Source organism: Meles meles, chromosome 17 (assembly GCF_922984935.1).
Source record: "Meles meles chromosome 17, mMelMel3.1 paternal haplotype, whole genome shotgun sequence".
NCBI classification, from domain to species: Eukaryota; Metazoa; Chordata; class Mammalia; order Carnivora; family Mustelidae; genus Meles; species Meles meles.
The window spans coordinates 47,180,151-47,193,975 of record NC_060082.1 but is presented as its reverse complement, the minus strand read 5'-3'; the positions used below and the strand labels follow the sequence as shown (position 1 = coordinate 47,193,975).

The following is a 13,825-nucleotide window of genomic DNA, read 5'->3' as shown; positions in this document are numbered from 1 at the left end:
AATAGAAAACTTATTTCCTCATGAAACTTTATTCTTATCACATGAGCAAACTTATGATTGATAATATGATTTAAAAAGTCCAAATAATACTACTGAGGAAAAGACAAGGAATAAAAAAGCCAACACATAACCTGAAAGGGATTTGTGAAAACCATCACAATATTATCCATATCTTCTTTGACTACTAACATGTTGCTGAAGACTATAATATTTTGTAGTAAAGCCCTCTATGCATTTAAGTAAATAAGAAATACCAATCAAATCATTTTAGTGTCAATTTTTTTTTCTTACAAATTAAAAGAGCCACAGGCATACTTTGTGTTCTCTAAAGGAATATGGATACTACCAAAATCAATGTTAAACTTGGAGAAATATGTGATGTTGGCATAGTGACTCTTTATTCAGTATCTTCTTCCATGTTGGTCTGCTCTGGGGCATGTATCTCTCTTTCAGGTAGTAATCCATATTCATTTAGGAAAGACTCCACATCCCCAGAAAAAAATTCTTCAGCAAATTGTTCTGTAACACTGATAAAATTGCTTATGAGTTCCCCACCTTTGTAGACAAGCAGTGTGGGGAGTACCTCTGAGGAAAAGCGATCCCCAGCACCTGTATTAGAAGCTTTTATTTTACAAAACTTGACCATAGGGTATTCAGCTGCAAGGCATGTAAAGCTACTGTTTAGAGCATCACAACCCTTAATACCATCTTCATAAATATGAACAACAATTGTGGTGGTTTTCTGCTCCTTTCCAATGGTTTCCAGGAACTGCTCCCCAGTTTCCAGCTCATACACAAACCCATATCTAGGCCCAAAACTCAGCTTCTGGTGCATATCCTGCATACACTGTCTACGATATTTACGAAGACAATTTTCGTCTTCTTTGTCTCGGTGAATTAATTCATATTCTTGAATGCTCATCTAGAAATAGACAAAAGAAATGATTGAGTTAATTTGGTCAAAAATTTATATTCTTTTTTTACATTTTTTAAAAGATTTTATTTATTTGAGAGAGAGAGAGCATGCGTGTGCACGAATAGGGGGGAGGGGCAGAGAGAGAGGGAGAAACAGGCTTCCTGCTGAGTAGGAGCCTTCTGCAGGGCTCCGTCACAGGATCCTGGAATTATGACCTGAGCCGAAGGCAGATGCTTAACCTGAGCCACCTAGATGCCCCCAGAAATTTATAATTTTTAGACATACCAAACCCATTCTCAACTCAAAGAGTTTGCAACTCTTTTCTCCCCACTACCCCATTTCACTCCTGGTATGAAAGCCTTTTCCTCCTTCACTACTTTCAAGCCTTTGTTCAAATGTTACCTTCTTTGATTATACTACCTTAAAGAGTTCCCACACCATGCTTTCTATTCCCAATATTGGTTTATTTTTCTTCATAGCAACAAATACTATCTGACATTGTGTCATGTACTTATTTATTTCATAATAGTTTTTATAACCTATACATCCCATGGGGCAGGAATTTTGTATCATTCATCTCTCCTCATTATCTGCTGTAGCATCTGGCACATAATAGAAGCTCAGTAATTATTGCTTGATTAAATGCATGGCTAAATATTTCTGAATGTGGTTGAGCTATGAGATGGTTACAATCTCTGTGAGAAAAATATGCCACTTAGCTACCCATCACTTTGGATGAAAAAATTCCACCAGGTTCTACTCTGGAGTGGTTTTCATAAAAAATAAAAAGGCATACACACACAATTTAAATGTACCTAACAAAGGCCTTTAGATATTAATGTCTCCTCCACAAAAGTTCTTTAAAAGATTATATCCTCAAAAAAATATGTCTTATAACTTACTGACTTTTTGGAATATATGGAATGGAATTCAAGCAAGAAAGATTTTACTATTATTTGGAGTTCATCAGATCATTCAAGAGGTTGATGCTGGGTCAGCAGCATCTGAGAAATTCTGGTAAGAGCAAATTTTTTTAGCACCACCCCAGAACTACTGAATTAAAACTTGTATGTATGAGGCTGAGTGAGCCATCTTTAAATGAGCTTTAAATTACCTGAAAGCAATTCTTATCTACTGGTTTAGGCTAAAGTGAGAAAAGACTTAACTTCCGTCTTCCAACACAGCTACTTTCCACTGCAGCTGGAGTATAAAAGACCTGCAGAGCCTTTTTAAATAGCTACACCATTATTAATTTATTCCATAGAATGTTAAACAGTCTCCTCCTCCACCAAAATACATACATACATATATACGTATGTGGAGATTGTGTGATTGAGAGATGTGGCACCGCCAAGACCATAGAAGTTGGATGGCTCTCAAGGGGATTCTCTGCTGCTGCTTTGCCATCAAGTAGCCTCTCAAATAGCAACTTCTTATAATTTTTAAAGTGGAGGAGAATTGAGAAGACAAGAAACTAGTATTTATGGAAAACCTAGTATGTCTTTAGGCACTTTGCCTAGGTTATTTTATTCAGATCTCACAATGAAACTATGAGGTAGGTATTATTACTCTCATTTTATAGATAATACTAAGATTCAGGTTAAGTAGAAATATCTGGTTCTTTCATTAATTCCTTCTCATTTCTGCCTCATTTGTTTTTCTAATATCCTCATTCTTTTCCCTGTCATATTACTCTTTTGCTTTAAGATAATTCTCAATTTAATTTTTTTAACTCTAAAAAAATTAGATGCCATATAACTTTTAAGTTCCTACCATAGTACTGTTAATTTAACAGACTGAACCATAAAAATATTGTATCAGTATTGTAATACTGATTTATGTATGCATTTGTGAGATCTTGTTCCAATCACATATTCAGGTATTTAGACATTCAGATACATTTTTCAAGCTTAACCTGTGCAACACTTTCAATAATCATAATGTCTCTCATTTGTAGAGCATTTTCATGTTTCAAATACTTTCATATTTATTTTCTCTTCACATCTTTTCAAAGCAAAGAGAGGATGTGTTGTGCAATTCTTCAGAGGGGAAAAATTAATTGACTCATCTGTTATCATGTAGTGTGTCTGTGAAGGAACCCAAATCTGGAAACAAACATTTTTTTTTAACTCATTTTTTTTTTAAGATTTTATTTATTTATTTGACAGAGAGAGATCACAAGTAGGCAGAGAGGCAGGCAGAGAGAGAGGAGGAAGCAGGCTCCCTGCCAAGGAGAGAACCGGATGCAGGACTCGATCCCAGGACCCTGAGATCATGACCTGAGCCAAAGACAGGATTAACCCACTGAGCCACCCAGGCACACGGGAAACAAATTCTTTTTTTTTTTTTTTTTTTTCAAATTTATTTACTTGACAGAAAGAGATCACAAGTAGGCAGAGAGGCAGGCAGAGAGAGAGAGAGAGGAAAGCAGGCCCCCTGCTGAGCAGAGAGCCCGATGCGGGACTCGATCCCAGGACCCTGAGATCATGACCTGAGCCGAAGGCAGCGGCTTAACCCACTGAGCCACCCAGGCGCCCTCGGGAAACAAATTCTTAAGACTTGAAGATTTTTACAATGGGCAGAAGTCTAGAACCAAGTATGTTTCTGATGTAGTCTGTCTGTTGAGAATCAATATACAACTCATATACATTGGTTTGGAGATATATAGCCCACTAACATATTTTATTCTCCAATGGAAATCACTTAATGGGTTTTAAATTAATATGATTGATGTTGGGGTGCCTGGGTGACTCATTGGGTTAAGCCTCTGCCTTCAGCTCAGGTCATGATCTCAGGGTCCTAGGATTGAGCCCCGCTTCAGTCTCTCTGCTTAGCGGGAAGTCTGCTACCCCTCTCTTTCTGCCTGCCTCTCTGCCTACTTGTGATCTCTCTCCCTGTCAAACAAGTAAATAAAATCTTTTTAAAAATATGATTGTTGTTATTATTGTTATATAAATAATGCATGCTAATGATAAGGATTCAAAAACCTAAAGACTAAAGGCAGGAAGTAATAAATAGTGAAATTTACCACTCTAACACTCTGAGATAATCTCCATTAACATATTGACATAGCACATGGACATACACATTATATAACAATAAGTGAGATTTTTTTTTAAAATTCTGCTTTAAAAATATCTTGATACCTTTAAAAAAATGTGGCTCATTCTCCTTACCTTCTTTCTCTTATTTGGAAAAGGAAGTTGAGATCTCTCAACCAATTCCACCCTTCTAAATAACCAATATTGTCAGGTTGGTGAATGTCTTTCCATACTCCCCCCCCCCCATATTTTCTATATACTGTTCATGTAATTATATAAATGTAAAAATATATACAGTAATGTGTTTTTTCCCTTTGCTCTAGAGAATGAGATAATCATATTTTTTTTAAAGATTTTATTTATTTGACAGAAACCACAAGTAGGCAGAGAGACAGGCACAGAGAGCGGGGAGGCAGGCTCCCTGCCGAGCAGAGAGCCCGATGTGGGGCTCGATCCCAGGACCCTGGGATCATGACCGGAGCCGAAGGCAGAGGCTTTAACCCACTGAGCCACCCAGGCGCCCCTAGAGATAATCATATAATTTAAAATACTCTATCTTGCTTTCTCATATTATAGAACTGCCTGTAAGTCAGCTTGTGTATTTGTAACTCATTCTTTAAGAGCTCCTATATATATATTTTTAAACATGGAATACCTTCACAGGCATTTACCTCATTTCCTGGGTTTGGGGGGGGGGGGGTTGGCCAACATAACAATATCATAATAAATATTTTTGAAATATATCTATTTTATATCTCTAAAGTGATTCTTTACAGTCATTTAGACTGAAAACACATTGTAAATTATAACTACTGATTTTTCCTTACCTTTCTGCTGAATCTTTCTTTTAAGTCTGTGCTATTTCTATTGTGAGGGGAAGACATTTGTCTGAGAATCTCCTTCTTGCTAGGTGGAATTGAATCTCTGTCTTCACTCTCTAATTTAAACTTTCTCCAGTCATTTATTACGCCTTTGGGTCCTGAAGTAAAAGAAAAAACAAATTGTTTCCCTCTTCATTTTCAAAACAACTATTTATACATTGAAATTTGTATAAGTATCATCACTGGAATAGACTTGTCATCTTCTGTATCATTTAAAAAACCTTGCTTGGTCTAGAAATGCCTGATTTCCCTGCTCATAAAAATGTTTTCCCATGTTAATCTTTTTTTTTTTTTAAATTTCTTTTCAGCGTAACAGTATTCATTGTTTTTGCACAACACCCAGTTCTCCATGCAATACGTGCCCTCCCTATTAACCACCACCTGGTTCCCCAACCTCCCACCCCCCGCCCCTTCAAAACCCTCAGGTTGTTTTTCAGAGTCCATAGTCTCTCATGGTTCATCTCCCCTTCCAATTTCACTCAACTCCCTTCTCCTCTCCATCTCCCCATGTCCTCCCCATGTCCTCCATGTTATTTGTTATGCTCCACAAATAAGTGAAACCATATGATACTTGATTCTCTCTGCTTGACTTATTTGACTCAGCATAATCTCTTCCAGTCCCATCCATGTTGCTACAAAAGTTAGGTATTCATCCTTTCTGATGGAGGCATAATATTCCATTGTGTATATGGACCACATCTTCCTTATCCATTCATCCACTGAAGGACATCTTGGTTCTTTCCACAGTTTGGTGACCGTGGCCATTCCTGCTATAAACACTGGGGTACAGATGGCCCTTCTTTTCACTACATCTGTATCTTTGGGGTAAATACCCAGTCATGGAATTTCAGGGTTATAGGGAAGCTCTATTTTTAATTTCTTGAGGAATCTTCACACTGTTCTCCAAAGTGGCTGCACCAACTTGCATTCCCACCAACAGTGTAAGAGCGTTCCCCTTTCTCCACATCCTCTCCAACACACATTTCCTGTCTTGCTAATTTTGACCATTCTAACTGGTGTAAGGTGATATCTCAATGTGGTTTTAATTTGAATCTCCCTGATGGCTAGTGATGATGAGCATTTTTTCATGTGTCTGATAGCCATTTGTATGTTTTCATTGGAGAAGTGTCTGTTCATATCTTCTGCCCATTTTTTGATATGATTATCTGTTTTGTGTGTGTTGAGTTTGAGGAGTTCTTTATAGATCCTGGATATCAACCTTTTGTCTGTGCTGTCATTTGCAAATATCTTCTCCCATTCCATGGGTTGCCTTTTTGTTTTGTTGACTGTTTCCTTTGCTGTGCAGAAGCTTATGTTAATCTTGCTAGATGGGTTTTGGCTAAGAATTTCTCTGAAACATCTAAATTAATGAAAATACAAATTATGTACTTTCAACTATTGGCAAAATTTGAGGGTAAAGATATTAAAAATTTAGAATATATAGGGAATTAGAATTTTAGAAAAATAACACTTTTATTAAATAAGAAGGAAGCTTCAGCAATAATCTAGAATTGGCACTACACTATCAATAGGGACACTAGGATTATCGGGGATACAAATTGAAGGATATCAAGATCCAGAAAACAACAATAGCACATACAAAACAACCAGTAAGTGAAGACCTGACTTCAATTAACAGAACTAAAAAGGCTTTAAGGAAATTATTACATAATCACCCAATTCCTTTTAAGATTCTAAGAACCTTTTACAAAGGAGAGGAAGGGATTTGCAGATTTAGGAAAAATTAATTAATTCAAGGATGATCCAACTAGAATTCAGATATTCAGTTGTCCTGGTAAATAATAAAATTGTTTGGAAGGTCAAAATTCTTGGAAATATGGAGTTTTAAATATCCTTCACTAAAGATTAGACATATCCATACCTTTTTAAAAATTTTTTAAAGTTTTTAAAAAAATATATTTATTTGACACACAGAGAGAGAGAGAGATCATAAGTAGGCAGAGTGCAGAGAGAGAGGGGGAAGCAGGTTCCCTGCTGAGTAGAGAGCCCGATGTGGGGCTTGGTCCCAGGACTCTGAGATCATGACCTGGTCTGAAGGCAGAGGCTTAACCCACTGAGCCACCCAGGCACCCCTCTATACCTTTAGTATTATATGCGTGGGTGTATTCTCTTTCTTTCACGTATTTCTTAATAATTTCTTAATTTACATTATATATATTTTTCTTTTTTAATTTAATTTATTTTCAGTGTAACAGAATTCATTGTTTATGCACCACACCCAGTGCTCCATGCAATATGTGCCCTCCATAATACCTACCACCAGGCTCCCCTTCCCTCCCAACCCCCTCCCCTTCAAAACCCTCAGATTGTTTTTCAGAGTCCATAGTCTCTCATGGTTCATCTCCCCCTCCAATTTCCCTCAAATCCCTTCTCCTCTCCATCTCCCCATGTCCTCCGTGTTATTCCTTATGCTCCACAAATAAGCGAAACCATATGATTATTGACTCTCTCTGCTTGGCTTATTTGACTCAGCATAATCTCTTCCAGTCCCATCCATGTTGATACAAAAGTTAGGTATTCATCCTTTCTGATGGAGGCAAATACTCCATAGTGTATATGGACCACATCTTCCTTATCCATTCATCCATTGAAGGGCATCTTGGTTCTTTCCACAGTTTGGCGACTGTGGCCATTGCTGCTATGAATATTGGCGTACAGATGTTCCTTCTTTTCACTACAACTGTATCTGTATGCTCTTGGATCAGAAGAATAAACATTGTTAAAATGTCTATACTGCCTACAGCAATCTATACTTTTAATGCCATTCTGATAAAAATCCCACCAGTATTTTTCAAAGAGCTGGAGCAAATAATCCTAAAATTTGTATGGAATCAGAAGAGACCCCGAATTGCTAAGGAAATGTTGAAAAAGAAAAATAAAACTGGTGACATCTTATTACCTGATTTCAAGCTTTACTACGAAGCTGTGATCACCATGGTACTGGCATAAAAACAGGCGCATAGACCAGTGGAATAGAGTAGAGAGCCCAGATATGGACCCTCAACTCTATGGTCAAATAATCTTTGACAAAGCAAGAAAAAATATACAGTGGAAAAAAGACAGTCTCTTCAATAAATGGTGCTGGGAAAATTGGACAGCTATATGTAGAAGAATGAAACTTGACCATTCTCTCACACTATACACAAAGATAAACTCGAAATGGATAAAAGACCTCAATGTGAGATAGGAATCCATCAGAATCCTAGACGAGAACATAGACAGTAACCTCTTCGAGATATGTCTCCAAAGACAAAGGAAGCAAAAGCAAAAGTGAACTTTTGGGACTTCATCAAGATCAAAAGTTTCTGCACAGCAAAGGAAACAGAAGATATTTGCAAATGACAGCACAGACAAAAGGTTGATATCCAGGATCTATAAAGAACTTCTCAAACTCAACACACACAATACAGATAATCATGTCAAAAAATGGGCAGAAGACATGAACAGACACTTCTCCAATGAAGACATACAAATGGCTATCAGACACATGAAAAAATATTCATCATCACTAGCCATCAGGGAGATTCAAATTAAAACCACATTGATGTCATTTATTATGCTCCACAAATAAATGAAACCATATGATACTTGACTCTCTCTGCTTGACTTATTTCACTCAGCATAATCACTTCCAGTCCCGTCCATGTTGCTACAAAAGGGAGATGGAGAGGAGAAGGAAATTGAGGGAAATTGGAAGGGGAAGCGAACTATGAGAGACTATGGACTCTGAGAAACAACCTGAGGGTTTTGAAAGGGTGGGGGTGGGTGGTTGGGGGAACCAGGTGGTGGGTAATAGGGAGGGCACGTATTGCATGGAGAACTGGGTGTTGTGCAAAAACAATGAATACTGTTACGCTGAAAAAATAAATAAATTTAAAAAACAAAAAACAAAAAACAAACCACATTGAGATATCACCTTACACCAGTTAGAATGGCCAAAATTAGCAAAACAGGAAACAACATGTGTTGGAAAGGATGTGGAGAAAGGGGAACCCTCTTACACTGTTGGTGGGAATGCAAGTTGGTGCAGCCAATTTGAAGAACAGTGTGGAGATTCCTTAAGAAATTAAAAATAGAGCTTCCCTATGACCCTGCAATTGCACTACTGGGTATTTACCCTAAAGATAATATATATTTTTAATATAAAGTTTCTTATATTAAAATTATAGTCAATCATTGTTTGCTGTTTACTTGTATTCATCTTTCAGATATGTTTTCTGTATATGAAACGTATGCATGTGTATAGCATGTGTTTATATGTGTAGAAAATCTGTTTTCTCCTTTTTTTTTTTACAAGTGGTAGTATATTACAGATGCTTTTTCTTACCTTGCTTTTCTTAATTCGTAATACAGCTCAGAGATTTTTTCATATACATACATAAAGAGATTCTTTTAAAAAAATGGAGACATAGTGTTCCATTGTTAGATATTCATTTGCTTTAAAAAGTTTCTTGTTGATGTATATTGTTTCCTCCCCATTTTTTCTGTAATATAATCCTGAGTGAAGAACCTTGCACATCCATTTTTTTTTTCAATCCATGCAGTTCTATCTATAGGTTGTTGTAGTAAAATTGCTTGATCAAAAAGCATGTGTATTTCTAATTTTGATATAGCTAAACTACTCTTAGTAGGCTGTACTAGTTTACACTCCTACCAGTAATGTATGGGTATGCCTCTATTCAAAGTGTCTTATTAAACATTTCACTTTTACAAACAGTGTGGAAAAAAATGTATCTCACAATAGTACTATAACTTCATAAGGGCTATTTTTTCAATTGTCTGGCCTATCTTTTGCTTATTTCTCCACTTGATTGTTGTTATTTTTCTTATTGATTTGTAGGTGCTTTCAGTATTTATTAGGAAATTAACACTTTTGTCAATTGAATTGCAGCTGTTTTCCCCCATTTTGTCAAGTGTTTTTTGAAATTTGCTACTGATGACCTATCAAATAGCAGACATTTCTTTCCTTCCTTTCCTCCCTCCCTCATTTTTATAGTTGAATTTATCAGTCTTCCTCTATGGTTTCTTTGTTCTATCATACTTAGAAAGGTACTCTTCATATTATTGTTATAAAATGAATTCCTAGAATACCTGGGGGGCTCAGTCAGTTCAGCATCTGCCTTCAGCTCAGGTCATGATCTTCAGGTCCTGGGATCAAGTCCAAGTGGGGCTTCCCATGCAGCTAGGAGTCTGCTTGTTCCTCTCCCTCTGCCTCTACCCCCACTCATGTTTACTCTCTCTCTCTCTCTCAAATAAATTATAAAATAAATAATAAAATATATATTTTTATTTATTTAGTTTTATTATTTATTATTTATTATTTATTATTTATTATTTATTTATTTATTTATTATATAAAATATTTATATAAAATTATATTATATAAAATAATTTATTTATTATATAAAATAAAATGAATTGCCATACATTTTGTCTAGTACTCATGTGAACTCATTCAACTCTTTGACTAAATTTAGAGGCTCCATTTCATATTATTAAAAGAGAGAGGAAATTATTAGTTTAATAAGATGCAATAGAGTTAAAACCCCAACATTTTATCTTTATTTATTTTTAAGTGTTATTTATTTTTTAACTGAAGTAGAGTTGATATACATTATACTAGTTGAAGGTATATAAAATAAGTGAAGAAGCTTAAGAGGTACAAACTGAACTTTTAAACTGACATGCTATTTGATTTTTAAACTCTTAATAGTAGCATATATACAGTCCCACACAATTTAACAGATTAGGAAAACAGACTCTGGGTGAAATGAATTGAAGTCTTAGATTTTCTAGAGGAATACTGAAATCCATTTGATTTAAGAATGTTTTAACATTTCTTTATTTTTTTCATATACAAAAAATCAAAATTAAAAATATGTACCTTTTAGTCTAGTATTGCTTATAATTGCAAGGAAAGTTCACAGTCAGGGAAATTAGAGAGGAAAGAGCTAAATTATGGTGTAGAAGAGGCCTTATGATAATTGTGTAGTAAGAAATTCTCAATATTTAGTGTTTTTCTCATTCTTTAACATCTAAATAAAACTACTCTAAGAGTATTTGATTTCACATTAATTTTCCCACTCAAATATTTTTAAATGATCCCATCAAGACATTCAAAGATATTACTTAAATTTCATACTGAATAATGGCAGTAAGAACATTAGAGATATCCACATTTAATTTTAACTTGGTAACTTTTTTTTTTTCTGGATTTGCTTTACCTGTATGTGTGGCCTGTCCTTCAAAGTCTTCTTCCAAACTTTGGCTTTTGGCTTCTTCCATTTTAGGGTTTGGATTTGATTTAATCTATAGCATGAACAAAGAGATAATCTATAAATAAACAAAAACAAAGAACAAATATAAAGCATGAGCAAAGATTTGATATAATCTATGGCGTGAACAACAGATGAATGCTAGGCTATATATATATATATATATGTACATATATATATATATTTATATATACATATATATATATTTATATCTTATTATTCTCTTGTTGCCCGTGTCCATGCTGAACTAGGAGTTCTCACTAATAAAGTATTTAGTATGTTTCTGTCTCCTTGTAAAAGGACATTAATTTAATGTTTGTATAGTTAAAGATATTTTGACCTGAAGATTTTACATAATTTGTAGTTTGTTTTTACTTTAAAAGCCTTCAGTTTAAGTCTATGTACTTAATGAACATTATTTATTATTTGTTTCTTAATTTTGTTACCAAATATCATACAATTATATCCCAATATTTTGTATAACACAATTTTTAAATTAATAATTATTATATATTTACTAGGAATACTTACTTTTTGCCAGACATTGTTCCAATTACTTTATGTGTCAAAAATCATTTAATTCTCATGTAGCTATATGTGACAGGGATAATTATTAACACCATTTTACAACTGAGGAAGCTGAAGACAGACTTTAAGTTATCTGTCCATGATCACATAGTAAATGGTGGAGCAAGGATTTGAACCTAGATTTAATTTTAGAGCTAAATCTTAAGTCATTACCATATTATGAAAGTTAAATTGTAATAGAGTCATTTTTATCAATAAGATTTAAGAAGTCCTACTTCCGAATTGGTATTAAAGAATAACAATCTAAGGAACAATGCTGCTCAAAAACTAACACCAGAACATCTCTCCATACCATAAAGCAAGTTTTGGTGATGTTACCCACCAAGAAAATAACAATTAGTAACTATACCTATAGAATTTTGACTAAAATATGTCACAATATCTACCAAAAGCACATGGAATTTTATTCATCGAAAACTCCTTGATGCCATGATATAGAACCTATTTATTCTTCATTTACATAAATGTAACTTATTTACTTATCTTTCCATCATTTGGAAAATCTATTATTATACAACTAACACATTACCTAAGGGGTCCATATAGTTGTGATTTTCTTGAAATTTTCACATCAGGGAGGTTATACTAACAGTGGAGTTACCATCTCTTTACTGAAGAAAGCTTCCTCTACCTTCTCCCCTTTACCTCTTTTTTTCAAAGTCAGTTTTAAGCAATGATGTGATCCAACTTATGCTTTTATTCCCGTCTTAGATTTTTATTGATTTATGCTTGGACTTGGTTCATTTAGTGCTTTCCCAAGGTATGGAATGGTAAACCAGAGTTCTTTGTCTTCACTCCTTTTTTGCTTTGACATCTGCTCCCAGCATAATTTTATGGTCTCATAAGTTTATTTTTTCCATCGTTATAGTCCCTACTCAGAATCATTGGTTGTCAAAAATCCTTGCCAATTTGATTTTACCCAATTGAACAAGAAGAGGCTTTTAAGAAAATACTGTCAAGAACTCTTGGAGACTGTAGATATAGATTTTAAATCATATATCTTTCTCATGTTCATGTAAAAGAGGGAATAATAATAAATAAATAAATAATGGTTTGAGCCATTTAAAAAATCTGTCAAGGAAATATCTATTTATTATACAACATTTATGTAACTATAAATGTAATAAGGAATATTAAAGTTGAATGGGTTTACTAATGAAAAAGAATAAATGAAAATGAAAAGAAGGGAAAATAGAAATAAATAAATGTTGCTGAAAAGAAGCTACTTAAGAGGTACCTGGGTGGTTCAGTTGGTTGGGCATCTGCTTTTCGCTTAGGTCATGGTCCCAGGGCTCTGGGATCCAGCTCTTCATTGGTATCCCTGTTCAGCAGGGAATCTGTTTCTCCCTCTCCCTCTGCCCCTCCGGCAGCTCATGCTCTCTCTCTCTCCCTCTCTCTGTGAGTGTCTCTCATTCACTCTCTCTTTCAAATAAATAAAATCTTTAAAAAGAAAAAAGCTATGTAAGGGGACCCTGGCTGGTTCAGTAAGCAGAGCATGCAACTCTTTTTTGGTGGGGGAGGGAGGGAGAAGAGGGAGAGAGAGTCTTAAGCAGACTCTGCGCTGAGCATGGAGCCAACATGGGACTTGATCTCATGACCTTGAGATCACCACCTGAGTGGAAACCCAGAGTTGGGCCCTTAACCAGCTCTGCCACCCAGGGGCTCCAAGTATGTGACTCAATCTCAGGGTCATGAGTTCAAGCCTCACATTGGATATAGAGCTTACTTTAAAATAAATAAACAAGCATTATATATTTTTAAAAAGCTAATTAATTAATTATTGCAATAACTTAAAAAAAATTATATCTCAGAAACATGAACATTATTAGTTTGCTTCAAAAGAACACTACAGATCAGGAGTCAAGATGGCGGAGAAGTAGCAGGCTGAAACTACATCAGGTAGCAGGAGATCAGCTCGATAGCTTATCTAAACATTGCAAACACCTACAAATCCAACGGGAGAGCGAAGAGAAGAAGAACAGCAACTCTAGAAACAGAAAATCAACCACTTTCTGAAAGGTAGGACTGGCGGAGAAGTGAATCTAAAACGACGGGGAAGATAGACCGCAGGGGGAGGGGCCGGCTCCTGGCAAGCGGCGGAGG

General features: G+C 35.3%; 1 protein-coding gene across 1 annotated transcript; it reads right to left on the bottom strand.

Annotated features, from left to right (window-relative positions):
• Window positions 1-397: 397 nt before the first annotated feature.
• PDC (phosducin) lies at window positions 398-11,144 on the bottom strand. Its single transcript, XM_045983148.1, has 3 exons — window positions 11,084-11,144; window positions 4,785-4,936; window positions 398-922 (listed from the first exon to the last, which is right to left on the bottom strand). The coding sequence occupies exons 1-3, from the start codon at window positions 11,142-11,144 to the stop codon at window positions 398-400; spliced, it is 738 nt and encodes a 245-aa protein (XP_045839104.1).
• Window positions 11,145-13,825: the final 2,681 nt, after the last annotated feature.

Excerpts from the sequence above, each read along its gene's own strand:
- PDC (XM_045983148.1), bottom strand. The coding sequence starts at position 11,144 with ATGGAAGAAGCCAAAAGCCAAAGTTTGGAAGAAGACTTTGAAGGACAG. Across the intron at positions 4,937-11,083 it reads AGGACAGGCCACACATACAG|GACCCAAAGGCGTAATAAAT; the intron begins GTAAAGCAAATC and ends CTTTTACTTCAG. Across the intron at positions 923-4,784 it reads AAGAAAGATTCAGCAGAAAG|ATGAGCATTCAAGAATATGA; the intron begins GTAAGGAAAAAT and ends GTCTATTTCTAG.